At 47.2% G+C, this 14,254-nt stretch overlaps 3 protein-coding genes across 3 annotated transcripts in view; 1 reads left to right on the top strand and 2 right to left on the bottom strand.

Annotated features, from left to right (window-relative positions):
* The first annotated feature begins 836 nt into the window (after window positions 1-836).
* hikeshi (heat shock protein nuclear import factor hikeshi) lies at window positions 837-1,870 on the top strand. Its single transcript, XM_044047731.1, has one exon. It carries the CDS (start codon window positions 1,085-1,087, stop codon window positions 1,706-1,708), a length of 624 nt encoding a protein of 207 aa, XP_043903666.1. The 5' UTR covers window positions 837-1,084; the 3' UTR covers window positions 1,709-1,870.
* Window positions 1,871-2,243: 373 nt separating this feature from the next.
* On the bottom strand, window positions 2,244-5,057 carry LOC122782965 (dehydrogenase/reductase SDR family member 13-like). Its single transcript, XM_044047577.1, has 6 exons — window positions 4,560-5,057; window positions 4,270-4,388; window positions 4,057-4,180; window positions 3,233-3,405; window positions 2,855-3,008; window positions 2,244-2,607 (listed from the first exon to the last, which is right to left on the bottom strand). The coding sequence occupies exons 1-6, from the start codon at window positions 4,696-4,698 to the stop codon at window positions 2,315-2,317; spliced, it is 1,002 nt and encodes a 333-aa protein (XP_043903512.1). The 5' UTR covers window positions 4,699-5,057; the 3' UTR covers window positions 2,244-2,314.
* A 1,310-nt stretch (window positions 5,058-6,367) lies between these two features.
* LOC122782964 (MAM domain-containing glycosylphosphatidylinositol anchor protein 2-like) overlaps window positions 6,368-14,254 on the bottom strand; it is a 14,048-nt gene continuing 6,161 nt past the window's right edge. Inside the window, exons 5-17 of the mRNA XM_044047576.1 lie at window positions 12,144-12,276; window positions 11,605-11,877; window positions 10,839-11,168; window positions 10,463-10,750; window positions 10,096-10,368; window positions 9,744-9,892; window positions 9,497-9,674; window positions 9,379-9,399; window positions 9,061-9,216; window positions 8,577-8,723; window positions 6,915-7,045; window positions 6,737-6,836; window positions 6,368-6,643 (exon numbers count right to left, since the gene is read on the bottom strand). Of these exons, the coding sequence (XP_043903511.1) occupies window positions 6,555-6,643; window positions 6,737-6,836; window positions 6,915-7,045; window positions 8,577-8,723; window positions 9,061-9,216; window positions 9,379-9,399; window positions 9,497-9,674; window positions 9,744-9,892; window positions 10,096-10,368; window positions 10,463-10,750; window positions 10,839-11,168; window positions 11,605-11,877; window positions 12,144-12,276 (2,268 nt within the window). The 3' untranslated portion in view covers window positions 6,368-6,554. The remainder of the gene's footprint in view (window positions 6,644-6,736; window positions 6,837-6,914; window positions 7,046-8,576; window positions 8,724-9,060; window positions 9,217-9,378; window positions 9,400-9,496; window positions 9,675-9,743; window positions 9,893-10,095; window positions 10,369-10,462; window positions 10,751-10,838; window positions 11,169-11,604; window positions 11,878-12,143; window positions 12,277-14,254) is intronic.

Raw genomic sequence — 14,254 nt, 5'->3', positions numbered from 1 at the left:
TGAGGTTTCTTTTATTTTATTGTATCCACTTGATTGTTTTTTCATCTTGTACTACATTTACAAATGTACACCTGTACCTGTTCGCTTCTGTTTATTATCATTTACTGTCGTGTTTACATTTGATCTCAAATAAGAGCCAAGATTGTCCCATAACAGACACGTGAGCAGTGTTTTATATAAAACAAATGTAGACTTTTAACAGGAACTTGTAAGCATGACCACATTACCCCCGTTCTCGTCTCCCTCCACTGGCTCCCTGTCCATTTTAGAATAAATTGGACTGGGAGCCCCGAGACCATTGAGATCTGCTGATCAGCTGCGTCATGTTGTGCCAAAAAGCAGGCAAAACACCAGGGGGACCATGCTTTTTCAGTGGTAGCTCCTGAGCCATGTCAAAATAGCCCCCACCCTGGACACTTTTGAATCTCGTCTTTTAATACAGCGTGAGAGGTGTGTGGTCTCTGTCTGTCTTTTGTTGTAGTTTTATATTTCTCAGTGTTTTATCTGATCTTATGGTTGCCTTTTATATGCTTTTAATTTATTTATTTATTTATTTAATGTATTTTAACTTTAACTTTCTTTACTTGACTGTTTTGTATTTGTTGTGCAAACAACTTCATTGTTTTTAAAATGTGCTATTCAAATAAAATGGATTGGATTGAAAAATACTAACATGAAAAAAAAGTGTGTTATATTTACAGAGTGCATTTTTTGCTCATCTTGCTTCTTCACTTTTTTTAATAAAAATGAATTGCATATATTTTATTTGTATTTATTTTTTTCTGTGACGAGGACGATAAATGACATGTGTGTGTATGTGTCAAACCGCAGGACTGGGCTCGGCCACAGGGGGCGCGCTATCATGAAGCACGCTGCTAAAACTTTCCACACAGTCGCTCATGCGCGCTAGTTTCGCTGTATGAATGGGTGAATGTGTGAATGTGTGAATGGAAACAGCGCCGTGTAACGTGATCGACTTGTTTATTTCCGGAGTTCGATCCTCCGCCTTTTCACTGGATCACGGTGACAGCGGTTCAGACCAGGCTAAGCTAAAGCTAAGGCTAAAGGTCCAGGCAGGTCCCGGATGTTCGGGTGTGTGGTCGCCGGCAGGCTCGTGCAGACAGACGCGGTGCAGGTCGCTTCGGATAAGTTCTTGTTCAACCTGCCGGACTATGAGAACGTGAAGCACGTGGTCGTGTTCATGCTCGGTACCGTGCCGTTCCCCGCCGGTATGGGCGGTGCCGTCTACTTCTCCTTCCCGGACCCGTGCGGCGGCGGCGGCGGCGGCGGCGGCGGGCCGGTGTGGCAGCTGCTCGGCTTCATCACCAACGACAAACCCAGCGCCATCTTCAAGATCTCCGGGCTGAAGGCCGTGGAGGGCGGCCCCGGGCCGGCGCCTCTCTTCGGGACCTCCGTGTCCTCGGTGTCCTCCTCCGTGGCTCAGCTCGGCGTGTCGGTGGAGCCTCTGGAGCAGCTGGCCCAGCAGATCCCGGTGTCCAGCTCCGCCGTGTCCACCGTGGACTCGTTCGTCCAGTTCACGCAGAAGATGCTGGACAGTCTGTACAACTTCACCGCGTCGTTCGCGGTGACGCAGGCGCAGATGACGCCGAACCCGAGCGAGACCTTCATCCCGTCCAGCTGCGTCCTGCGCTGGTACGAGAACTTCCAGAGGAGGATGAGCCAGAACCCGAACTTCTGGAAAACCTGAAAACCTCTGAGCAAAGACTGGACCACAGTGACCTTTGACCTGGGTCTGCTGACCGTTCAGCCTCCTCTGAGAGCCTGACATCAGGCCAATGAACACACGTGACAGGTTGTTATTGATCATGTGATCAGGAAACGAACGTCATTAAAGGTTGACTTTTGAAAAGTGTGATTATTTATTTTGTTATTGATCGAAGACACTGATGTAAATACATGAACCACATCATCAAAAAACTCAGCAGTTATTTAACTTTCTAACAACACAAGTGTGTGATCACATGACCACATGATCACATGACCACTCACTCTCCCACACCAACCCTGACAGAGAAAACCAGTGGTTGTAGCTGCTGCTCCTCTGCTGCCTCGTGTGGTCACTCTGTGTCACTGAGCTCAATCTGAACATTGGATTTCAAACAGTGAAGAGACAAAATCAGTGTGTGTGTGTGTGTGTGTGTGTGTGTGTTCTCTGTGGGCTTTGGTGTGGGAGAGTGAGTGGTTAGTGTCTCACAGTGAGAGATAAAGACGAGAACGACTTCTTAGATGATGTAGATTTTATTAGTGACGTCTTTTCAACCAGTGGATCAATGACGCACCAGAGTGTCCAGAGTTAAAGCTGCGGCTGGTCCAGCGTCTGTCCACTGTCACACAGTCCACACAGCCTCTCGCTGACCTCCCACAGTCTCTGGGCCACGGCGGCGTCTCGCGCCCGGGCACACACTTCCTGTGCGGCGCAGCAGGAGAAGTAGCGTCCGCTCAGAGGTTCGATTCCCTCCTGCAGGCAGCAGTGCAGCGTGGTCTGAGCTCCGGCCTCCGGGTCCAGGAACAGCAGCCGGGCCACGGGCTCGATGAACACCTTCTGCCACAGGCTGACGTTTCTGGACAGTTCTGTGTGCACGATACCTATGCAGAGGGGGCGGAGCCACACCTTAGTCTCAGTCATGTGACGCAGAAGCGATTTGGATTGGATTCGGTCAATGTTGCAGAACGATTATTTTCTCCTTTAATTGATTCAAATATTGATCAGTGTTTGTCAAACATGGACATGAGGACATTCTCAAATGTCCACAAATGATTTCTTTGTTTTATGGAGCAAAGAAACTAGGAAACATTCACATTTAAGAAGCTGAAAAATGATTGTTCCAATTACCGGGGTGAACGCTGTAGCAGGTGACATCACTTCCTGTCAGCCTCTTGGCGAGCTCGTGAGTGAAGAGGACGTTACACAGTTTACTGCTGCAGTACGCCTGGAAGAACTGCCAGCTGTATCGACCGGTGCCCAGGTGTCTGTTCACCTGCAGAGCCTGAAAACATCACACACACACACACACACACACACACACACACGTGAAAGTCAAAGACTGGGGAGGACACGCCGGACGTGAGGGGACAATCACATGACCCAGGTACATTAGTCTGACTAACATGAGCTGGACTAACGAGTTTACATGACATTAAGAAAAGTGAATTATTGTCTCAATCAGTGTGTACGTTTGTGTGTCTGTGTGTGTGTACGTGTGTACTGTACCTCACAGTCGACGTGTCCCCAGCGATGAGCCATGGACGACAGAGTGACGACTCGTCCTCCTCCCGCCTCCTTCAGTCGCTCCAGCAGCAGACATGTCAACAGGAAGTGACCTAAGTGATTCACTCCCAACTGGACACCGAAGCCGTCCTCTGTCTGTCCATCAGCAACCAGGCCTGTAACACACACTGTGTGTTCAGGTGTGTGTGTGCATGTGTGTGTTCATGTGTTCATGTGTGTATGTGTGTGTGTGTGTTCATGTGTGAGTGTGTGTGTGTTCATGTGTGTATGTGTGTGCATGTGTGTTCATGTGTGTGTGCATGTGTGTTCATGTGTGTGTGCATGTGTGTTCATGTGTGTGTATGTGTGTGTGTGTGTGTGTGTTCATGTGTGTGTGTATGTGTGTGTGCGTGTGTGTGCATGTGTGTTCATGTGTGTGTGCAAGGTGTATGTGTGTGTGCATGTGTGTTCATGTGTGTGTGTGTGTTCATGTGTGTATGTGTGTGTGTGTGTTCATGTGTGAGTGTGTGTGTGTTCATGTGTGTATGTGTGTGTGCATGTGTGTATGTGTGTGTGTGCATGTGTGTTCATGTGTGTGTGTGCGTGTGTGTATGTGTGTGTGTGTGTGCGTGTGTGTGCATGTGTGTTCATGTGTGTGTGTGTGTGTGTGTGTGTGTATGTGTGTTCATGTGTATGTGTGTGTGTGCATGTGTGTTCATGTGTGTGTGTGTGGTGTTCATGTGTGTCATGTGTGTGTGCATGTGTGTGTGTGTGCATGTGTGTTCATGTGTTTGTGCGTGTGTGTGTGTTCATGTGTGTGTGCGTACCAGCATTGTTGATCAGTAGATCCAGTCTTGTCTCAGTTTTCAGGAAGCTTTCAGTGAACCTGCGGACTGATCTGAGAGAGGCCAGGTCCAGGTGCATATAGACCACATCAGTACTTCCTGTTTCCTGTGACATGAAGACGATGCAATTTTATTTTTCTGTGACGTCATCAGATCAGAAAACAGGCTCCGCCCTCTGTGTCTCCTCCTTCTTACCTTTTGTATATCAGCGATGGCAGCCTCTGCTTTGTCACGGTTCCGGCAGGCCAGGATCACTCTGGCGCCCCTGCTGGCCAGGTGCAGCGCTGTGGCTTTACCGATGCCTGTGTTTCCTCCTGCACACAGGAAACAGTCAGCAGAGACACATCACAGAGTCAGCAGAGACACATCACAGTGTCCCTGAACACATCACAGTGCGTCCTCACAGTGTCCCTGAACACATCACAGTCCCTGACACCTGAACAGTTTTAGTTTTACTGTTATGACTCCTCCCCTCGCTCTCTCACCTGTGATGATGACGCTCTTTCCGGCCACGGCTCTGTTTCCGGTGCAGTGGGCGCGCGCAAAGAGCGTGCGCCTGAGGACAGTGAGGACAGCGAGTCCTCCCAACACGACAGAGAACAGGACAACAACAGAACAACACATCTTCTCTTCCTCCGTCTTCACCTGGAACTCTCTCCAGTGGCGCGAGGCCGCGGCTTTTCTCCCCCTGGTGGGCGGGGCTTACCTGTCCGCTCCGGTTCCACCGGTTCCACGGTGACATCTCCAACTGAAACTCCGCGCGCGCTGTTGTTTGACGTTTCCCCCACTGGGTCACGCGCAGCCACTACTTCCGATCGAGAACTTCAAAATAAAAGTTGCTTTAATGTTTGGTAAACACAGGATCGAGACATTGACGTCACAGTGACGTGGTGAATGCTAAGTAAAGTTAGATTTATTCTATAGAAAATGATCTTTAACGAAAGAATATAAATATTTTGATACAATATAATTAACACACACACACACACACAGTGACCGACCACTGTTAAATGTAACATTTGGAATATTTTTTATTATCAATGATTATAATAATATTTTAGTGTCAGAATCTATTGCAGAGAATAATCACAGTTATAAAAAATAGCTTTCCTCTTGTCCAGATTTTTTAACCTTTCTTTGAAATCAACTATCCTACATTAAGCCCCGCCCACTCCCCCATTCTCTCCCTAGTACGGAAGCCCAGTACTGTATACACGTACATACATGTGTAAACACATATGTACCTTTTTGTGGTCGTATTGTGTACTCTGTTGGGGCTAATGCTAAGCTAATCGCTATGCTAGGACTAGTACTAAGTTAACTTATTCTCCTAATGCTAATACTAACTACCATCTTTGAGCTAATGTTAAGGTTGTTACTCTCCTGGCGCTAATGTTAAACTTACCACTATCATAAGGTTAATGCTAGGCTAACAGTGTTGGGCTTCCGTACTCGTGTGTTTATGCTAACCACTGTAGCGTCAGCTTTGTATTTTCACATTAAATCAATAAAAATTAAAAAAAACTTTTTACGTTTCCATGGTAACATCACGCCACTGTGAAAGCTCTTATTTTGAAAATACTAAAATAGTTCGCAGAGGCCAAATGCCTAGATGCACAGGAAGTGCTTTTACTCTGAAATGTACATAACACTGAGCTTCCTGTCCATGGCTTCTCATATCGTCTTCTCGTTGTCCTCAGAAACATGTTCATGTCCAAAAATGGAAATCGTACGTAGATTTCCGTGTTAGTTCGTTATTCTCCCTTTCGACTTCGTAAATAAACGACTCGTCGCGATGTCTGAGTTTCGATGTTTCTTCTTGGAGTCTGAAGGCACTTGATGTCACAGCAGAGGATGAACTTCGCTCATGAATTCCGCTGCCGACAGGACCATGCTGTGGCTCCGCCCACTGTGGAAAGTTACCACGCCCCTCCATAGAAAAAGAAAGGGAGGCAGCTGTCTGTCAAACTCAGGTACAGTACTGCTGATCTGGAGAGGGGGTGGGGCTTAGGAGGTAATAGAGGGGTGGGGCTTAAGAAAAGCAACGAGGGGTAAAATAGGGGGGGGTTATGTTTCAGGTGGTGATGTCACTCACTTTACGAGAACATGGGGCCTCGTACTGAAACCTTCGTACAGACAGATTTAACGTTATTAAACTTATGTTATTTATGTTATTAAATAAGATACCTTTATAAACAATAATGTCAGGACTAACATGAAATTATAACACAATTATAAATAAATAATCTGATAAAAAAATACATCCTCTTTTCACACGTCTAAAATAAATAAATTAAACATTAAAATAATACGATGACAGTAAACTATATTTCCCATCATGCACCTCTGCTAAATTCCAGCTTCTTATGTCGTAAACAACCCTGACTGAAGGTGGGGGTGGAGCACATGATGTGGGCGGGGTTATGGGTTTGCATATGTGTTTGTGAGGGGGGCAGTTTACAGTAGAGGAGTGGGCGGGGTCACCTCTGCTGGCCAATCAGAGCCAGACACAGAGTGAAAGACAGCTGCCATATTGGAGGTGAAGAAGGCGGGGCGAGTGACCTTAGATCTGTACAGGAGAAACAGAGAGAGAGAGAGAGAGAGAGGTGACTCATTTCCCGGGTTGTGATTGGGTCTGATGGTCAGCTGACACTAAACTCACTGTTGGGAGGCGGGTCTTTACATTCGCCCTCCTCGATGGTGACATCATCGATTGCGATGTCACCCTCGACACCAGAACCACGAACTCCCTCCATCACGATCTGATGCAGACGAAGACAAACACCTGTCAAACTAAGAGTCCTCCCTGTCTCTTTGAGTCAAGTGGGTGTGGTTTATACCTGGAAGGCGGAGCTCGGGTGGATGTTGACCGTGGCTTGTCTCCAGCGGTTCCCTTGGTTACCACTCAGACTCCAGACAGATGTGTCAGTCACTGTTGAACCTTTGAGACGCAGGAACACGTTCAGAGTTCCTGCAGGACAAAAGTCTCAGCTGATTCATCTTCATCACCACCACCATCATCATCATCATTACCACCACCATCATCATCATCATCATCATCATCATCACCATCATCATCATCATCATTACCACCACCATCATCATCATCACCATCACCACCACCATCATCATCATCATCATCATCATCACCATCATCATCATCATCATCACCATCACCACCACCATCATCATCATCATCATCACCATCACCACCACCATTATCATCATCATCACCATCACCATCATCATCATCACCATCACCACCACCATCATCATCATCACCATCATCATCATCATCATTACCACCACCATCATCATCATCATCATTACCACCACCATCATCATCATCATCATCATACCACCACCATCATCATCATCATCATCCACCATCATCATCATCACCACCATCATCATCATCACCATCACCACCATCATCATCATCATCACCATCATCATCATCATCATCATTACCACCACCATCATCATCATCATCATCATCATCACCATCATCATCATCATCACCACATCATCATCATCATCACCATCATCATCATCATCATCATCCACCACCATCATCATCATCACCATCACCACCATCATCATCATCACCATCATCATCATCATCATCATCATCATCATCACCACCATCATCACCATCATCATCATCATCATCATCATCATTACCACCACCATCATCATCATCACCACCACCATCATCATCATCATCATCACCATCATCATCATCATCATCATTATCATCATCATCATCCATCATCATCACCATCACCATCATCATCATCATCATCATCATTCATCATCACCACCATCATCATCACCATCACCATCACCATCATCATCATCATCATCATCATCACCATCACCACCATCATCATCATCATCATCATCATCATCATCCATCATCATCATCATCCACCATCATCATCATCATCATCATCATCATCATCACCATCACATCATCATCATCATCATCATCATCCATCATCATCATCATCACCATCATCACCATCACCATCATCAATTATCATCATCATCATCACCACCATCATCATCATCACCACCATCATCATCATCACCATCATCACCACCACCATCATCATCATCATCATCATCATCATCATTACCATCCATCCATCATCATCATCATCATTACCACCACCATCATCATCATCATCATCATCATCATCACACCATCCATCATCATCATCATCACCATCATCATCATCATCATCATCATCATCACCATCACATCATCATCATCATCATCATCATCATCATCATCATCACATCCCATCATCATCATCACACCACATCATCATCCATCATCATCATCATCATCATCATCAGGGGATCATCACAGGTGTTTCCGGAATCATCATCATCACCATCACCATCATCATCATCACCATCATCATCCTCTCACCTATGTACCATCATCATCATCACCATCACCATCATCATCATCACCATCATCATCCTCTCACCTATGTGTTTCCCGTACATGTGGTAGTAGAAGGTCAGACAGTATGGGGGATTGTTGCTCTTGTTGTCCAGGTCAAAGGTCGGTGAGAACAGTCGAGCTTTGTCTCCCTGTAGCCGCGGCCTCGATGTCTCGATGTACATGAAGAAACCTGAGGAACGCACTGAGGTCAGAGGTCAAACATTCTTCCTGATACTGAAGTTGTGTGTGTGTGTGTGGGACCTAAACCTGTTCACACTGTCACATTATGGGGACTTGTCTTCCTTGTGGGGACAAAAATCAAGTCCCCTTAACGTGAATGACTACATTTTAAGGTGAAGATATGTTTTAAGGTTAGGTTGAGGTTAGGGTTAGGATTAGGATTAGGATTAGGCCAGTCGTAATTGTGGTTAAGGTTAGAGTATGTCTCCAAGAAATGAATGTAAGTCAATGCAGTGTCCCCTCAAGTTATACATGTCAAACATGTGTGTGTGTGTGTGTGTGTGCACCCTGTTTGGAGCCGCTGTGGTCAGCGCTGGGTCCAGTGTTGGACGTGTATTTGGTGTCTCTGGTGGTCGAGCTGTGACGTGTCCAGTCAAACTCATCAGTTTTGTCCTGAGTGAACAAACACAACGCCTCGTCCTCGAAACCACACTGGAACTGCCCTGTACAACAAACACACACACACACGCACACACACACACACACAAGTCAGAAATACATTTACAAAAAAGAAACCACTCACTCTCCCAGACACGCACACACACACACAGCAGCAGAGGAGCAGCAGCTGTGTTTGTGTGTCAGTGTGCAGCATGTGTACTTACTGAGATGTGGGTTAACAGGAGCTGCAGAGGGACACAAGACAAGAAGTCTGTTAGACACACACACACACACACACACACACACAGGAGTAGGAGGAGTCATGATGAGCTCAGGTGTGACCTCTGTAAGTGATGATGCGTTCAGTGGCGTCTCCTTCTCCGTAGCGAGTGATGGGCGTGAGGCGGACCAGGTAAGACTCAGGTGTGACCAGCTCCGTCAGGTTATAGGTCAACAGCTCCCCCTTGTGGACGGTTCCCTCGATGGGAATCTCCTGCTCCCACCAGCGAGACTGACCCACCTGACCAACAACACACCTGTCATCACTACTGTCCACAGCCGGCCAATCACAGCTCAGAGACATCCTCACCTGTCTGATGCCGAGTCTGTAGGCCAGGACCCGGTCCACGCCTCCCGGGTCCATCTGAGTCCACTGAAGCTTAAAGCCGTAGGCGCGGGGACGGTTCTGCCACAGAGCGCCGTACGTGTCGTAGTAGAACTCTGGAGCGTAGGCCTTTCCTGAGGACAGGAGAGGACAGGAGAGAGAGGACAGGATAGAACAGGACAGAGGGGACAGGAGAGAGAGGACAGGACAGAGGGGACAGGACAGAGAGGACAGGAGAGGACAGGAGAGAGAAAAGAAGTCTTTTAGAAGCTTCTGGAAACACACACATACACATTTACACACACACAGGGGTCAGAGGTCACAGTGTGTGTCTCACCTGTGACCAGGAAGGAGCAGCGTCCTGCCCCCGCCTCGTTGGTGATGTCACAGGTGTACTCGCCGTAGCCCTCGCGGTTCAGAGCGCGTACGTGGTAAACCGTGTCATCGCTCTGCTCGCTCAGCTCGCCCACCGTCAGGAGGCGGGACCCCAGCTTCCACTCGTAGTGCAGGAGGCGGGCGGGGTGAGCTCGCAGCAGGTGGCAGGTGAGGCTGAAGGCGCGGCCGAGCGCCTGGCGGATCTCCATGGAGACGGGCTCCACCACCGGAGGATCTGACGGACAGACAGAGGACAGACGACGTGAGAGACACCAGGCTGCAACATGCCCCGCCCCTTCAGAGTGTGTGTGTGTGTGTGTGTTACTCACACTGCACCACCAGTGTAATGAGAGCCTGTCGTGGTTTCACGTTGAAGCCGTTGTACTGACTCGTGTGACATCTGTACACGCCGCTCATGTCTCTGCTCACGTTGTTGATCCTCAGGACGCCGTCGTAACTCTCCGCCATCGCCGCCGCCGGCGCCCCGCCCTCCTCCACACGAGACCAGAGGATGATGGGTTTGGGTTTCCCTGAGACCAGACACTGCAGGTCCACGGTGTCGCCCTCCTGAGCGATGAGGTGAGAGCGCCCCCTGGGAACAGACAGTTCTGGAGGAACTGCAGCCACAAAATAAAACCCCGTCAAAATGGATTCACTGTGTGATTAACTGGAGCTGGTCCAAGCCCCGCCCACAGCCTGACTGACCTGTGGTGGACGAGATGTTGACGTCGATGCTGATGTCGGGACTTCCTCCGCTCCGCAGCGACGCCACGCACGTGTACGTGCCAAAGTCTGTGAACTTCAGGTCGATGATGTCGAGGTTGGTGGTTCCCGGCGAGGCGTCGGCGTCGGTGTGCGTGATGACCATGCGCTCGGAGCTGCGCAGAGGCCGGCCGTTCTTCAGCCAGCTGAACTGCAGCTCCTCCGGGGGCGTGGCCTCCACCTGGCAGCTGATCTTCACCTCCCGACCGATCTGGATGTTGTCGTCGTTGTGGTACGGGTCCGGAGTGATCCAGAACCGACCTTTACGAAGACCTGCGGGTGGTGAACAGACGAGAATTTCACGTCACCATGATTAAGCAAATTTATGCTGTTATTAAAATTCACTTCAATTATTATGACAAATGTAAAATACATACAACGCCGCATGCTACGCTAACCGCAGAGCGCAATGCAGCATGCTATGCTAACCACGGAGCACAACCGGGCATGCTACGCTAACCACACCTTGGACAAGTCATTAAGTGTTTTCACAGGTTAAGTGTTTTTACAGGTTAAGTGTTTTCACAGGTTAAGTGTTTTTACAGGTTAAGTGTTTTCACAGGTTAAGTGTTTTTAAAGGTTAAGTGTTTTTAAAGGTTGAGTGTTTTCACAGGTTAAGTGTTTTTAAAGGTTGAGTGTTTTCAAAGGTTAAGTGTTCTTAAAGGTTAAGTGTTTTTCTAAGTGCAGGGACTCTCAGCTCCCAACTCACCTCGGACCAGTACACTGACAGATTTCTTGGCGGGGTTTCCCACGTTATTGAACGCCTCACAGATGTAGATGCCGCCGTCATTAGTAGTGACAGCGGGGACGGTCAGCGTGCCGCCACTGGACACACCCCTCTGTGGGAGCTCCTCCTCCCCGTGCTTCATCCACGACAGAGTTGGGGGCGGGTCTCCAGTGGAAGCCACGCACACCAGAGTGAGCGTTTCCCCTGGATTCACCACAAGGGGGTCGTCCACAAGGAGTTTGATAGAAGGCGGAGCTGAGGGCGGAGCACAGTTTCACTTTTAGACACATTTATAATGTTTACATTTATCACTGTTGTATTTTTAAATCAACTTTTTATTTTATTTTATCAGTGTCAGAATTGTAAAATCTCTCTTTGTGTGTGTGTGTGTGTGTGTTCAGAGAGGTAAGTTTTTGTAAACATTAAGGGTTTTTAAACGTTAAGGATTTTTAAATGTTGGAGAGTGAGTGGTTCACAAACATCTTCTAGTGTGTGTGTGTGTGTGTGTGTGTGTGTGTCACCTGTTCTGTTGTCCAGCCTGAAGTGGGCGCTCTTGTCTCTGATGCCACAGACACTCCTGATGGATGCAATACAGGTGTAGTCAGCGTAATCCTGAGGACGGAGATTCTTCAGCTTCAGGATCTTTGTCTCTCCCTGGAACACACACACACACACACACACACACACACACACACACACACACACACACACACACACACACACACACACACACACACACACACATGATGACAGTTCACCTGAGTAAAGACTCTGTTCACCTGAGTAAAGACACTCTGTTCACCTGAGTAAAGACTGTTCACCTGAGTAAAGACTCTGTTCACCTGAGTCTGTTCACCTGAGTGACTGTTCACCTGAGTAAAGACTGTTCACCACACCTGAGTAAAGACTGTTCACCTGAGTAAAGACTGTTCACTGAGTAAGAGTAAAGACTCTGTTCACCTGAGTAAAGTGAGTAAAGACTGTTCACCTGAGTAAAGACTCTGTTGAGTAAAGACTCTGTTCACCTGACTGTTCACCTAAGAGACTGTTCACCTGAGTAAAGACTCTGTTCACCAGCACTCACCTGAGTAAAGACTGTTCACCTGAGTAAAGACTGTTCAGAGAGTAAAGACTGTTCACCTGAGTAAAGACTGTTGAGTAAAGACTCTGTTCTGAGTAAGACCCTGAGTAAAGACTGTTCACCTGAGTAAAGACTGTTCACCTGAGTAAAGACTCTGTTCACCTGAGTAAAGACTGTTCACCAGGTAAAGACTGTTCACCTGAGTAAAGACTCTGTTCACCCTGTAGACCTGAGTAAAGACTGTTCACCTGAGTAAAGAGACTCTGTTCACCTGAGTAAAGACTGTTCACCTCTGTTCACCTGAGTAAAGACTCTGTTCACCTGAGTAAAGACTGTTCACTGAGTAAAGACTCTGTTGAGTAAAGACTCTGTTCAAGTAAAGACTGTTCACCTGAGTAAAGACTCTGACCTGTCACCTGAGTGAGTTAAAGACTCTGTTGTTCACCTGAGTAAAGACTCTGTTCACTGTTCACCTGAGTAAAGACTCTGTTCACCTGAGTAAAAGTTCACTGTTCACCTGAGTAAAGAGACCTGTTCACCTGAGTAAAGACTGTTCACCTGAGTGAAAAGACTCTGTTCACCTGAGTAAAGACTGTTCACCTGAGTAAGACTGTTCACTCTGTTCACCTCTGTTCACCTGAGTAAAGACTCTGTTCACCTGAGTAAAGACTGTTCACCTGAGTAAAGACTCTGTTCACCTGAGTAAGAGAGTCTGTTCACCTGAGTAAAGACTGTTCACCTGAGTAAAGACTGTTCACCTGAGTAAAGACTCTGTTCACCTGAGTAAAGACTCTGTTCACCTGAGTAAAGACCCTGAGTAAAGACTGTTCACCTGAGTAAAGACTGTTCACCTGAGTAAAGACTCTGTTCACCTGAGTAAAGACTCTGTCACCTGAGTAAAGACTGTCACCTGAGTAAAGACTGAGTAAAGTTCACCTGAGTAAAGACACCTGAGTAAAGAGTTCACTGAGTAAAGACTGTTCACCTGAGTAAAGACTCTGTTCACCTGAGTAAAGACTGTTCACCTGAGTGACTGTTCACCTGAGTAAAGACTGTTCACCTGAGTAAAGACTCTGTTCACCTGAGTAAAGACTGTTCACCTGAGTAAAGACTCTGTTCACCTGAGTAAAGACTCTGTTCACCTGAGTAAAGACTCTGTTCACCTGAGTAAAGACTCTGTTCAGAGTAAAGACTGTTCACCTGAGTAAAGACTGTTCACCTGAGTAAAGACTGTTCACCTGAGTAAAGACTGTTCACCTGAGTGTTCACCTGAGTAAAGACTGTTCACCTGAGTAAAGACTGTTCACCTGAGTAAAGTGTTCACCTGAGTAAAGACTGTTCACCTGAGTAAAGACTCTGTTCACCTGAGTAAAGACTGTTCACCTGAGTAAAGACTGTTCACCTGAGTAAAGAGTTCACTAAAGACTGTTCACCTGAGTAAAGACTGTTTGAGTAAAGACTCTGTTCACCTGAGTAAAGACACTAAAGACTGTTCACCTGAGTAAAGACTGTTCACCTGAGTAAAGACTCTGTTCACCCAAAAGACTGTTC

The sequence above is a fragment of the Solea senegalensis genome, linkage group LG16, assembly GCF_019176455.1.
Source record: "Solea senegalensis isolate Sse05_10M linkage group LG16, IFAPA_SoseM_1, whole genome shotgun sequence".
NCBI lineage: Eukaryota > Metazoa > Chordata > Actinopteri > Pleuronectiformes > Soleidae > Solea > Solea senegalensis.
The sequence above is the reverse complement of the archived record's forward strand: the minus strand, read 5'-3'. Positions and strand labels throughout refer to the sequence as shown.